Below are 15101 nucleotides of genomic sequence, written 5' to 3'. Positions count from 1 at the left end.
ATGCGTAAAGCGGATCGCGTACCACCATCGCTTACCATGGTAAGAACCGGGGTGTCTCGTGGTGTTTAAAAAAAGAGAAACAATTCTGTGCCACCTATGAATCACCCAGACAGTATTCAGGTGTAGGCTACTCGCTTCTCCATCCTTGCAACAATTTGGATACAAAGTTTTGTTCCACACGCACACACTGTCATGCAAAAAAGTCAATAGCCTCCAGGAGGCATCGTTTGACGATTTATTCGCTGGGCGGTGATAGGGATGGATTCAGGTGGTGACGTTGAACAGGCTACCCTGGCTGTCCAAAACCTCTCTAAGCACCTTACACGTAGAAGTTTGACAGCTCATAGTAAGAATCCGCCAGCCCTTCGGGAACGGGCTGAGACGTTCACCTGATCACGTCTAGTTTAGAAGACATTAATTTTCCAGGATACCACTACACCTGAGGAAAAGTAATGCTGAACTGTCAACAGAGGCGAGGCGAGACTCAAGTCCAGAAGTGAACGATCATCATTACTACTGCGGACCTGTGAGAGTATCTAAGCTAATTTTGGGGAGAGGAATACAACACACAAAGCTTGCCACAATGTCGAGAGACCCTGAAGAGGTTAATAAACTCACCGAGAGTACCTACAAGGTGAGTGAGAGAGAGACGGGTATCAGGAGAACAGCAGTTGAGCAGCAGTTCAACAGGTGCAAAAAAGAGTTGTTGCTAGTGTCGCGCGCGCCATGTCAGCCTTTGGCTTATGTTGTTGTTACCGTGAGTTGTTAGACTCCTCAAAGTCTAGAATAGCCCACTGGAGACACAGGTCGAAAGCACGTCAGGATCTGTTTTTGTGGAACGGCTATGCTCTTTGTTATTCATGAACCTGCACGAGATGCGTAGTCGTTGCAGGTGCATTCCTTTGTTATACTGTATCATCTGGCACAGCTGCTGGTTTCAGCACCATCACATGAAGCCAGTGTACATTTCCCATTCAATTTAAGAAAGAAGCAAAATATCTATTTTGCCAAGAGAATTGGCCTGTCCCTTTAAAAATGACAGACAACGTGCCAAGGACAGACCAGTTCAGACTATGGTAGACAAAATGGTTCATTTGATAGGCTTACTTACTGGGGGTGCTGGACTACTGTAAGCCTGTAGAAAAGTAGGCTACTTGGCCTTGTTGGTAGAGCTTAAGTTCAAACCTAACACTACATGTTTTGGGTGGGCCACAATTGGTAGATGGTAGATACAGGTAAGCTGCTTACGATGGATAAGAGTTCACCAGCAAAAATGGCACTTTTTGGGTCAGGCTGCATCACACATCAATATTAGGCTATTTATATATTGGCTATTGTGTTTGGCCCAAAATATTACAATTAAAAGTAACTTTTCAATTGCTACTTTCTAGAATGTCATGGAACAGTTCAACCCCGGTCTTCGAAACCTCATCATCCTTGGCAAGAGTTATGAGAAATCAGTGGCAGGTGAGTAGCCTATGCTGTACCGCTTACCAGAACTGTATTGAAATGGCTGCACTGAACACAGCAGTCATCTCAGACATTTGAAGTACACTACAAGTGTACAGTGCCTTTTTGTACTGCCACATTAGGTAGACTCTCACTGTTTAGCAAATTATTATTAATGACTTGTCAGTAGGCCTATACTGTATCTTGAACATGAACAATGAACTTTCCCATTTTCAAACTTTAACATACAGACACAAATACTACAAGATATTAAATAAAATACCACATTTACAATGTCCTTACAATTTCTCTGACCACAGCAATGGCACAGGCCGGAAAGCTATACTTTGATGCCGTCTCAAAGATTGGGGAGAATGCAGCCATATCTCCGGTGTCCAGAGAGCTGGGTGAGTCTCATTTAAAGCATTTATGGCCAATCTGCTGTCTGGGCTTTGCCACCAGCGCGCCTGTCTGGTCCCTGAGCCTTTCTCAAGATGCCCACTTTGTAGTTAGTCACTGGCTTCCGGACAGAAGACTCCTGTGCGTGCGTGCGTGCGTGCGTGCGTGTGTGCGAGAGAGAGAGAGAGAGAGAGAGAGAGAGAGAGAGACTAGTGACTTATTACTAGCTTTTAGTTCTCACACCCAATACGTCACTATATCAACAAATGACCTGGCCTCAACATGATGATGCTTTACCCTTTTCATCACACAATGACGTGCTCGCCTAGATCTAAACCTCTCCCGAAACCTAACCGTCACTGAATCCCGTTTGCATCAAGGGTGTACATTTGACTTATGGCGTACCTTTGGCGTCATATATTGAACCCCGGTCAAAGAGTCGTATAATGACACAGAGTGAGACTATGTTTTGTTTAGTCAGCCATTTCCCCACGGAAAGAAGAGGCTGTGTTTGTCTGTACGTGTCTGTGGGAGTATGAGTGTGTGCGCGAAATGAGAATGTCTGAAGTAATTTATGGGCCCTAACATCCGTATGCACAGTATATGACTTTCCAATATTTGCTCAATGTACTTTCACACTTCCCACCCTGAGTAATCGCAGAGTTGGGTGTATGGTGTGGTGTGGTGTGGTGTGACTTGCTGTCAATGGCTACAGTACCAACATGCCTGGGCTAGTGCTGTCCATACAGTACATATAGGCCACTTCCACTGAAGGCCATGAGGAAGTCTCACATTGATTTGTGTACACAGCACACGGATGTGATGAGCGCATGATGCATTTGTCCCTAATCACAATATTTCATTACTGTTTGCGTTTCCATGCACAGTAAATTAGTATTTGTGGTCAACCAGCTCAAAGTTATGCTTCACTACTCTAGATCTTTCAATATGTTTCAATGCAGAGTAGCAATGATGGTTCCTCAAGATAACAATGTTCTTTTTTAAGTAAAAAGATATCATCTGTGTGTTTTTAGCTGGAGTTGGAGTAGTGTGCGCATCTTTCCAGGTGCTTCAGGGCAGAAGAAATTAAGGCCCAAGCAATAGTAAACAATGGTAATTAAAACACTTTAGGAAATAAAATAAAAAATACAAGCACTTACTCCTTCCAGTGAAATGTTTGGTCCTCAGGAAATGAAAGAGCTTTATCATTCAAGAACCCGGTCATTAATACTCTCATGTAACTCATCTGCAGGCTACTAGATTTGCATTCCTATGCAAACACAGTGACCGTACTCGCAGGCTTGCCTTGCAAGTTTTTGAAATAGTTTGACTGAAACCTGATGGAACGATAGAGCCTCAGTCCAACAGAAGCTGCCAAACGAACCCTCATGAGACAGGAAAGAGGTGCTTTGGTATTTCTAGGAAAAACATTGTCATTTGATGCTGGCTCTCTGCCCCAATAAGCAATAGGCTGGGCCACTGACAGCTTTGACCGGCCTCGTACAAAGTCCTCTTGAAGGGCTTCCCACCCAATTAATTGAGAACTCAATTCTGGGCCCCCTCTCTCCCTGGGCCCGGGATAATTGACCTCTTTGTCCCCCTCTGTCGGCTTCCCTAACAATAGGGACAAAAACAATTTCAGGCTATCCGTCATCAGGTGTGACACTGTGCTGCTGACTGACTGACAAGTGTGACACATTCGAGTGTCATTGCTTGTGTCACCTTCAGCTGTATGTGGACTGTGTCAGCATGCACTTCCGCACCTCCACAGCCACCTAAGACTGCGCTTCTGAAGTCTGTCGTGACTCACCTACTGAGCCAATATCCACCAGTGCTTGTTAAAAGCATGTGCAGTAGTGTCTGGTTTGGTCTGTGGTGTTTCATACTGTTCTGTATTAAGTATCTTGCTATGCCCAGAGACTCTGCTTTGTCTTTCATCACAGAAAGTATCCTTAGCAGAAGACCTGCACATTATGTCTAATCTCAGCCTTTCTGGTGCTGTGAAATTATGTTACATGCTCAACAGTCTATATGCAGTATACTCATCACTGAACTCTCAATGCAGTTTAATATTATGCCATTAGTCCAATTACAATGTCAATTCACCTTTGGCTAAGTCCTACCCCCTTGGGTAACGGTTGCTTAGGTCAGACAGATAAATGTTCTATCCTCAAATATCGCCATGGTTTATGCAGTGACTGTAAATAAATCGCGGCAGTTGTTCACTCAGGAGAAACTTGAATCTGTGTTACAAATACCTCAGACACAATTTCCAAACATATTTTAATAAAAATATGGCAGTAATATCTTGCAGAGAACGAAAATACAAGAGGACCATCTGTGTTAGAATTAATTGGAGTGCTGTCAGTCAAACCTGTCTGACGTCTGTCGGGCCTCTTTTTTTCACTGTGATTGGTCAATCAACATTCTACTAGGGCGGGCCTTAGCTAAAGGTCAATTGGCGGAGTGCCGGGGAAGGCCAGGATAGACACATATCCAGGGATGAGGAAAACACTTCTGAGGGATCGCCTGACTGAGGCAATGGGGCTGTAATCCAGAACGGATCCTGGCTGGCAGCTGCCAGTGTGTCTGTGCGTGCGTGCGTGCGTGCGTGCGTGTGTGTGTGTGTGTGTTCGTGTGTGCGTGCATCTTTGCGTGCGTCTGTGCGTGTGTGTTTGCTTGTATGTGTTTGCACGCGTGTGCGTGTGTGCCCTGGAGGTTGCAGTAGAGTGCTAGGTATTAAAGAACTGAGTCCAGGCTCTGACCTCTCTCAAGCACCCCCTGGCTGGAGGAGATCCAAATGACTCTAATCCCATTAAGACATTGCACTGTCTAAGAGAGAGAGAGAGAGAGAGAGAGTGTGTGTGCATGCGTGTGCGTGTTTACGTATAGATACATCTATGTGTGTCTGTGCGGTTGGGCTGCTCGATTATGATAAAAGTCAATATCATGATTATTTCAGTCAATATTGATATCACATTTTTTTAGACGATATTTCTTTTAAAAACATGTAGTTGTGCTAAGCAATTCACAATCTTCCTCCCTTCAGCAGTGTGAGTGGAGGGCCATAGGGAAACAGACAGTGTGTTCTTCACAGTGGTGTTCTGCACGAGTGTTGGATAGCAAGTCTGCTCTGTGCTCGCAGTGGCTCAAATGGAGGGGAATGTATTGCGCTTGGCATAACCTACCTTTTGGCAGTATAAGGGTGGTTGACGTTTAAGGGCGTAACGCAAAAAAAAAAAAGTTTTTCAAATTCCCCCCAAAAAAATTATGGATAAAAATTGGAAAAAAATAGAAAAAAATAAAGCACTTGGTGGTCTGTGGAATTTCACCTTATTTTTGCCATTTTTGGGAAAATGAGTCCTGCATCAACACATTGCATAGGCATGTCATGGGTGCGCGGTTAGGGCGTCAGACTTGCATCCCAGAGGTTGCCGGTTCGACTCCCGACCCGCCAGGTTGGTGGGGGGAGTAATCAACCAGTGCTCTCCCCCATCCTCCTCCATGACTGAGGTACCCTGAGCATGGTACCGTCCCACCGCACTGCTCCCCATGGGGCGCCACTGAGAGCTGCCCCCTTGCACGAGTGAGGCATAAATGCAATTTCGTTGCGTGCAGTGTGCAGTGTTCACTTGTGTGCTGTGGAGTGCTGTGTCACAATGACAATGGGAGTTGGAGTTTCCCAATGGGCTTTCGGCTTTCACTTTCATGTCACACCGCAGGAAAATGGAGTCACACCACAGGGAATTCACTGCATTATGGCCATTTTAATCCTTTTGTATATATGACTGACATCTGAGCTCATGCTAACTTGATAATGATATTGTGTTTAATCTTAATATGTGTTTTCATTTATAAAAAACTTTTTTTCCTTCTACAAGAGCAGTCACACCACAGGACACCATAAAATGAACCTAAGCATTGCGTGACAGAAAGATTGCAATATGAAGACATATTAAGAGGTTAAGAGTCACCTTAAACTTCCACAGCACTCTCCAATAACTGAGGTACTGACTGGTTAGGAGCCAGTCTTTAAGACCCTTGTAGTTGGCCTTGCAGCTGCCCATTCACAGACATTGACATACATGTCACCCCACAGGACGCAATTTGTGTTACGAAATTGAACTTGTAGTTAATATTACTGTCTTACTGAGTTTTTTTCACATTCACATATCTTAATATAAAGTTAATATTTATGCAATCATGCCAAATGCTTCATACATTATTCAAAATGTTGTTGGTTAATTTATATATATATTATATTCCAGGTTTCATTAATGTTACAGTCACACCGCAGGATATTTGACATATAAACCTGTACATAAATCTTAACAAAAATGTTTCTTCTCATCTAGGACTAATATGAAACATAATGTACCACATCTTCTTTCATTGACATTAGCTTTTTAAAGGAAAAATAACAGTTTTGTAGGTTTTTAACCAATGTTAAGAAAAAACAAGGCGTCACGTCTCCCACCCATAAACAAATGATAAAAATATTTTTTCAACTTGATATGATGAAATTTGATATTGTGTGACAGCAATATTGATATCCCAATATAAATTCGATATATTGCATAGCCCTACTGTGTGGTATGAGTGTGTGCAATACAGTATGTCTGTGGAAGAAGTGTGCGTGTGTGTGCGTGCGTGCGTGCGTACGTATTTGTGTATGCATTTTTGTCTTTGTGTGCATGCATTCAGTCCGTGTCTGTGTGCATGGCAATCAGCAGTTGTACGAGTGTGTGTTAATATGCCAGTGGAAGAGTAAAAGGTGTGTGCGTGAGTGCGAGTGTGTGTGTGTGTGTGCGTGTCTGTGTGTGCGCACATATGCTAACCAGGTGTACAATCTCACCATGTCCATATTGAACTGCTGCTCTTCATTAGTGAACGATTAATTACTTCAGTGCTGGAACAGTGTGTGTGTGTGTGTGTGTGTGTGTGTGTGTGTGTGTGTGTGTGTGTGTGTGTGTGTGTGTGTGTGTGTGTGTGTGTGTGTGTGTGTGTGTGTGTGTGTGTGTGTGTGTGTGTGTGTGTGTGTGTGTGTGTGTGTGTGTGTGTGTGTGTGTGCATTGCCTAAGCCTTTTTATTGAAACCCTGACGGACACATGTACTTATGTGTGTCCATCCAGCCTCCCAACCTGTCTGTCTGATCATCACACACTGCCACCCCAAGAGCCTTCCTGGACCACTGATAGTTGCCATGACGATACACAACGACAAAAAAAGGGAACACTATCAGCAACAACAAAAAGAGAGGAAAAGGAAAAGAGTCTACTCAATGTGATTGCCATATCTCCCCCATGTCCCTCTCTCCAGGGTTGCCAGATGAGACTGATTTCCAGCCCTAAATGTGATCAAAATCTGCCTGGAAGCACTAAATCCCACCAACTTGAACTAAATTCTATTGATTCCTATGGGCAAAAAATGTGCAGAAAAACCCACCCAAATGCCCTTTTTTCCCATTTTTTTCCCACAGACGGCCTTCCTAAGCAGCCCAATTGGGCGGGAGACCACCCAATCTGGCAAAACTGTCTACCTCATGCTCCATATCTCCCATGGCCTTCTACATCCAAACCCTAATCCTGGTCCCCTGCCACAGTCACAGCCAGGGTTGCCAGATATGTGTGATTTCCAGCCCAAAAAAATGCTCAAAACCTGCCAGGAAGCACCAAACCCCGCCCAATTTGAACATAATTATATACATTTCTATGGCCATAAATCTAAGAAAAACCCTCCCAGATAGCATTTTGGCCTTTTTTAGCATATAGCCATCCTAAGCAGCCCAACTAGGCGGGAAACTGCCCAATCTGGCAACTCTGGTCACAGCCACGGTCCCAGCCCAATGTCCCATGTTCCGTGTCCCATGCTGGTGGGTGACCTTGCTTTACTGGAGGGCTGATAGTGGCTTCACTGCTGTGTTTGCCGAGGTTGCTATCGCAATGCCCTGCCTGTCTGACCGGAGATATGGCCGGAGGTGTGTGTGTGTGTGTGTGTGTGTGTGTGTGTGTGTGTGTGTGTGTGTGTGTGTGTGTGTGTGTGTGTGTGTGTGTGTGTGTGTGTGTCTGTGTGTGTGTGTGTGTGTGTGTGGTGTGGCTTAGGGGTGACGTCAGCGTAGGTGATCACATCATGAGATCCATGGCATAGGCAGCCTAGGTTAGGCAGCTCAGGGGATAGACATGGATTTTATAGGGTGATGTGTCATGATTCTGCGTGTCTGTGTCTGTGTGTCTGTGTCTGTATTTTGGAAGGTGATGTGGGATGATTGTGTGTCTGTGTCTGTGTGTGTATGCATACCAGTGTTTTAATAGGGGGTTGCTTGGTGACTTATTTCCTGCATGTGTCTGTGGCTTTGTGTGTGTGTGTGTGTGTGTGTGTGTGTGGCTGACTGTGTGTTTTTGTGTCCTACTGCTCGTGTGCTACCTGATACCCTCGAGAGCCATCGCCAGATTGACACACCTGCGCACCCCCCTGCACCCAACCCAACCCCACCCCACGCTCCAGTCTCAGGTGTCGCTGCAAAGGAGGTGCCCCTGTCCTGTCCTGTCCTGTTCTCCCTGGTTCTGTAGCAAGTGCTGCTCTGCTAAACATCACTTCACTTCACTTCACTTCACGTCACTATACTCTAATAGTGCTCTCTCTGTCCAGACGCTTTGTTGTTTTTCCCCCGTCATGCTACACTGCACACTGAAACACTGCCACACTTTTGTTCTCAGTGATGTAACCACTAGTCCCCACTGATGCAACCTACATCTCCCTTATTTGTAAGCTTGTGGCAGCTGTGGCCTGTATGGAGAACGAAGTTTATCTCGGGAATTGTATGTTTGCAGGTTTGAATCCTGTACTTGTAGGAAGCATGTGGGTGGTCTCCTAAACTACAGTACCCAACCCCCCACCCGTGGCTGAAGTGTCCTTGAGCAAAGCACTTAACCCCACGTTGCTCCTTAAGAGGAGAACTACTACAGTATTACTTTAAGGTAATGGCCAGCATTCTGTCCAGAAACAATACACTACACAGTGCACTGAAACATGGTGATGCCTAGTGATTTAACCACTCTACATCTCCCCAAGTATTTTTACTAGGTATTGGCCCTGTCTGTCTGTCTGTCTATTTTGTTTATCAGTCTGTCTGTGTCCACCCGTAGTGTTTGTGATTGTCTTCAGGGGGCGCCAGACACACTATATCAACAGAGCCGAATACATATTTATATACGGCTCTGAGCATTACAGTACATGCATCTAGTGTTGGCCAGGGGGCAGGGTTCCACCTCTGGTTGCTCTTGTTTTCACTGCAGCATTTCTCGCCATTCACCCCAAAATAATGATAACCTTGTAGTAGTGTAAAACAAGACCACTGCTAGTAGCAGAAACATTGGCAGCGTTTCAAAAAAACTGACAATATAAATCCAATTTGTAATACATAGATACTGTTGTTGACATCTAAATGTTCCAACTAACATATAACAACACTATTTCTTACATTGTAGCCACGTATAGTGTATGTATTACTTTTAAATTCCTCATGTTTACCTCAGTCAGCAGCTACTCTCAGCTCAGGTGCTTACAAATGGCCATACCTACTCACAACATTTATGGGTTTTATTTAGGGATGCAAATTATCGATTAATTCATTAATCATTAGTTGATAGCCTTATCGATCGACTTACGATTAATTGATAAGTGGCGTTTTCCCCCCAAAATCTGTTTCTTAATGTTTCTCTAAAAAAAAATCTAAAAGTTTTGTTTTAAGTTTAGAATTTGAGATAAAATACCACATTTAAATTAATTCTATTTCAATTCTTTAATCCAAAGGTGATTTAAATATTCCCACTATTCACACCCCTCTCCACACACACTCTTCACATGCCCATTTCACCTGGGTCTCTTGTCAGTTGAATTTTCGATTAATTGCGATTAATGTTTTTTTAAAAACACTTCTCAAATACTGTAAATACGTCACAAAATATTGGGGTATGACAATTGGATACTGCCCAAGTTTACTGACAGAAGTTGTTTTCCTCCAATATTAGTCACACATTTCAGTCAGGGCAGACCTTAGGTCAACAGCTACAAGATTTTGGCAATCCCGTTGTTGCCTGGCAACATTGCTATAAACCTTGGCCCAAGCCTTAGCCCCAATGTGTCATTGTGTACACTTGTCAAATGGTTTGTATGCACTGTGGGCATTCACCAAGGTTCTGAATAAATAAAAAGAGCAATGTAATCTGCGTTGTGATTGTGATGGGCTAATTGGACAATGTTATGGTGTGTTGTCCCTTTTTAATAAGGTGAGGATGATGCCCATCTCTGAGCCACCACTTGACTAATTTTTGTTTTACCGTTGTCAATCATGGGACTATTGTTTTAGGCCCTAATTACCTAAATGATATGTTTGTCTGCTGCCAAAATCGACCACTCATGGATGAGGGCTAGAGGAGTGTGTGTGTGTGTGTGTGTGTGTGTGTGTGTGTGTGTGTGTGTGTGTGTGTGTGTGCGTGTGTGTGTGTGTGTGTGTGTGTGTGTGTGTGGTGTGTGTGTGTGTGTGCGTGCGTGCGTGCGTGCGTGCGTGCGTGCGTGCGTGCGTGCGTGCGTGCGTGCGTGCGTGCGTGCGTGCGTGCGTGCGTGCGTGCGTGCGTGCGTGCGTGCGCGGGTGCGGGTGCGGGTGCGGGTGCGCGTGCCTGTGTGTGCATGTGTGCGCGTGCCGTGTGTGTGTGTGAAAAAGAGAGTCAGATGTGTGGGCCTAATACTGCTGCAGTTCTAAATGCATACATACTATAGCCAACATTGCCACATTAGAAAGTGCTCTCCAGTGCTGTCGTAACTGGTGTATGTATTTTTGCACTGCCAAAGTTTTGGGTTGCCAGTCCGCACAGTCATGATGGGGGGACTGAAAGCAACAACTCTAAACGGCTGAAAGCCTCAACTTTATTTGTATGACTCTGTTCAAATCAGAACCATTGAGTCAACGGGGAGTAATCTGCCACTCAAAAAGGCAAGTGCATGTCAACACAAACTCCAGATGTGTGTGTTTGTGTGTGATGGCACAGTAGACCCAGGCAGCCGTGTGTGGGGGCCACACCTGAGGGCCACATTGACTGAGTGTCACCGAGGTGGTAAGGGACACTGCCTCAGGAGGGGAACCCAATCGCTTGCCGTTTAGCTGCTGAAAGACTGCACTTTATGCAGCAGGACAGCAGAGGTGACCTAGACTTTGTACAGTGTGTGTGTGTGTGTGTGTGTGTGTGTGTGTGTGTGTGTGTGTGTGTGTGTGTGTGTGTGTGTGTGTGTGTGTGCGTGCGTGCGTGCGTGCGTGCGTGCGTGCGTGCGTGCGTGCGTGCGTGCGTGCGTGCGTGCGTGCGTGCGTGCGTGCGTGCGTGCGTGCGTGCGTGCGTGCGTGCGTGCGTGCGTGCGTGCGTGCGTGCGTGCGTGTGTGGTATGCCAGAGAAGGACAGCTCTGTCCCTGACTTACCCGTGTTGACATCACAGAGTTGGACAGCTTCCAGACATGCTTTGCATAACCCTGAATGAGCCTCTATTTGTTTGTGCCGTTTCTAAGCCGATGATGGGTAGGAACTAACGGTAGGCTCTTTGCAAGTTCATCCCACTAAATTTGGCATTCTCTAATTTGTGTAACTTTGTATCATGCAATATAACTGTAACAAAATCATTGATTCAACAGCAAGCTGTTTTAGACGAGACTGCTTTAGTCGCGTGCAGCGACTCTACAGTATATTATTATGAAAATGTTGATGTTGGACGATCCGTCTGTCCGCTATTTGGATGATTTGGTTGCGATGTACTGTATGTTTGTTGATGATGAATCTACTGTATTCAGGCCGCCAACAAGGGGTGGGGTTGCCTGGTTAACACCAGACCTAATCACAAGTGAGATTAGGGGTGGGGGTGCAATGCATTGAGAAGGATCTGGCGGAGAAGGGTCTGGCGAAAGCTGTCGGCGGCCCTGACTGTATTATCTACAGCAAAATAATGAGCTGCAGTATATTGGTGCCATTTTGGAAAGTGTCCAAACTGGCTGGGCAGGTATGACGATAAACTATGAAACCCAGACCTAACCTCAAAATAGGTTGTGTTTGCATTCCATCAAAGATGCTGAGGATGGATGCTTACATGATAACAATATTCGTACTGGCTTGTCTGGTTCGCTCAGGCATTAGCTTCTACCACATCAGTGAAAGTCCAAAACAGGCGGAAAAGAAACCGATACAAAGTGACAGATATTCTTTTTACATACTAAAATCCCCTTTCAGCTGAGTTTAACAGGTGGCAAAATGTTGTCCATACAAGTCCCCTGTCTGTGTCAGAGGCTCTCCAATGTTCTCCTCTGCGTACATGTTTGCATTCCACTGCAGATTCATAATTTACAGAAGAAGTAGGGCCAAAGGGAGGTATTTTGCATGCTCATTTTCCTGTGAGCAAAAGCCATCATTATCGCCAGATCTCAAAAACACATTCCAGGGGTAATGGCACCCTCCACTTCCGTGATTCTGCATCAGCATGTGGTAAGCTTACACAGTAAAGACGGCATGAAAACTAAACTCCATTGTTTTGTTTGGTGTATAAGCACTTCCTTCTTCCTGTAAACTCCTGTCAGAGGAATTTCAGAGCTATTAAAGCCATATCCCTGACTAGCTCTGGGAAGTTTTGTGACCTAGTCTACAGTATGTCTGGGTGGTATTCTATTATACTGTAGAAGTGTTTTCTAGATTATGCTGAGCTCTTCACCGCTTCCAGGTGGTATTGTATTATAGACGTATTTTCTAGATTTTTCTGAGCTCGACACTCCACCTCAGCTTATCTATTTTGGACCTGTCACCACACTGTAGTGTGACTCAAGGAGGTTCAAGAACCACAATCAAGCAGTCAAAGCATTCAGCTCTTGCTCAGTATTTGTCTGTGGTAGCATTCAGGGGTCATTGCTTTGACCGAGACATACCCACACGGCCACCACAACCCCCCGCTGCTCAGTTAGAAGCACACCACATCACACCGCATCACGCCACAGGCAGCCAGACAGCCTTGTCTCCTCACCTCACAGCCAGACAAATCAGCGCTGGACTGCCTGGGGCCTCTGCATATGTGTGTGATCAGATGTTATCTCCAACTACAACATTTGCTTTTGGATTAGATATTAGAAACAGACAACATGCAAAACCACTGACTTTGCAATTTCATGAAAAGGTCTACTTTTTCATGCTTGTTTGGTCTGGACATCTGAGATATTATTATATAGCGGTCACAATAGCACGATTCATTTCCTAAATGTATGTTTTGAAAACTTCATTGCTTTTTATGTAGCAATTGATGTGTTTCAATAACCCCCTCGCAGACGATTGTGTGTAGTAAACCAAAACCTTAGACTGAAAACAAACTCATCAGTGGCACAAAGGGTGACCTCCTGGAAAGAGAACAGAACTCTTTCTCCTTGGGCTCAAGGCTGGAATGTTCCTTCCCTTGGTCACCTCTGCGTGTCGCCCACTCGTGTGGAGATTATGGACATGAAAAGAGCACTAGTGTAAATCTGCGAGTGCAGACGCTTATCAGGTGCTGTTTGGTTTGGAAAAACAAATGGTGTTTTTTTTGGTTGTCGTTTCTTATCGGAAAGGCGCTATGCCTGTGTTTAGTCTGCCTGACGTTGACCTTGACAGATTTAGAAATATGTTTATGATTCAGAGAGCATTGTGTGAAGAGCTCAGTAAAGACCAGACTGTGATTGCGTTTGGGCGGTGTCTGTTCAGTGATATGGATATGAATAAACATTTTGTTCTTAAACAGATTGTTCTCCAAACTGTAATCCATCTCACTAACTACTCATTTTTATCAGTGGGGATTTCATAACTGATAATGCTGCATTTGGCATGGATAAGTGTGGACATATGACAAATTATAGATTAAGACCAAAAAAAACCTACACTACTGCAATGTCACCCAAAATGTGATATGGTGATGTTGGCAACTCATTAACCGTTGTGATCCTATGGCTGATGATGATGAATTCCTCCTAATTACTTTGATTGAACACACACACACACACACACACACACACACACACACACACACACACACACACACACACACACACACACACACACACACACACACACACACACACACACACACACACACACACACACACACACATCTTTTATTTTTATTTTTTTTCTTCTTCACCCTTCTTCTGCACACTTGTTTTGCAACGGCCATGAATTTCATTACAAGTGACACGAAAGTGTCTCTATGTACATGACAAATAAATATCCTTGAATCCTTGAATGATGGAGCATATGGGTGAGCCAAGTTTGAAATTGCCTGTAAAATCATTGGGGGTGACAAATTAGCCTGTTTAGATAAGAAGTTGTTTACTGTTAAATATCTTCCTCTCTCTAAAGCAGGGGTGTCAAACTCAAATACACTGAGGGCCAAAATAAAACACTGGAACGAGGTTGCGGGCCAAACTCAATACCCATCATAAGTTTGTATATTGTATTTTAATTGTGCCTGCTGCACACATTTTGTTGCGTATGAGTGTGAGCTGTTTCATTGGTCTGTGCCCACTTATATTCCTGTGACCAAATACAAATTTCATGCTCAAGTCTTGTTCATGCTATACCTCAATGGTGTATGATCTTGCCAAATAAAATGACGCAACGGACCAGATTTGCCGAATCATCCCTGATGATTCATTTTATTTTCAGCAAATGCCACCAACATGGCCGCTGGACTGGTGCACCAGTAAAGCATTCATCTGTCTATTTTAGGCATGGAAACACATCCAGCATACATTACACTGCTAAAATAGCCTTTGCTTGCTGTATACCCACCATGACGTTTCACCTGTTTTGCCATTCACAATGCGTTCAGGTGCTTACAGTATTTATAGCTGTTGAGGGGACACAATCATGGAGAGAGAGGAGGGTGGAGAGGAGGGCGAAGGGGGGATGGAGGATGGGGGGCGGTATTGTGAGTGTTTCTTTGAAAGCCCTTTGTAGGTGACGTCATGAGTGGCGACCGCACCCTTGCATGTTCCATTGATCCTGCTACAGTATGAAGGCCACGGAGGACCGTCACCAGCTGTTCCACAAAAGAGGCCACCTGTAACAGAAACAGGATGTAACACTGACCTTTAGACTACGGGCTGCGTCTAGCGTAACTCGAACCGGCCCGGCCTGGCCCGCCTCAACCACAACCTGCTCAGCAGCATGTGACCAATGCCGTAATGGCCGTGATGGACAGGC

At 44.7% G+C, this 15101-nt stretch overlaps 1 protein-coding gene across 1 annotated transcript in view; it reads left to right on the top strand.

The window, feature by feature from the left end:
* Positions 1-311: 311 nt before the first annotated feature.
* Positions 312-15101, top strand: part of baiap2l1b (BAR/IMD domain containing adaptor protein 2 like 1b) — an 86356-nt gene continuing 71566 nt past the window's right edge. The window contains exons 1-3 of the mRNA XM_063191485.1: positions 312-634; positions 1392-1467; positions 1770-1856. Coding sequence (XP_063047555.1) covers positions 584-634; positions 1392-1467; positions 1770-1856 — 214 coding nt within the window. The 5' untranslated portion in view covers positions 312-583. The remainder of the gene's footprint in view (positions 635-1391; positions 1468-1769; positions 1857-15101) is intronic.

The sequence above is a fragment of the Engraulis encrasicolus genome, chromosome 2 (genome assembly GCF_034702125.1).
Source record: "Engraulis encrasicolus isolate BLACKSEA-1 chromosome 2, IST_EnEncr_1.0, whole genome shotgun sequence".
NCBI classification, from domain to species: Eukaryota; Metazoa; Chordata; class Actinopteri; order Clupeiformes; family Engraulidae; genus Engraulis; species Engraulis encrasicolus.
This window is presented reverse-complemented; position numbering and strand designations above follow the sequence as displayed.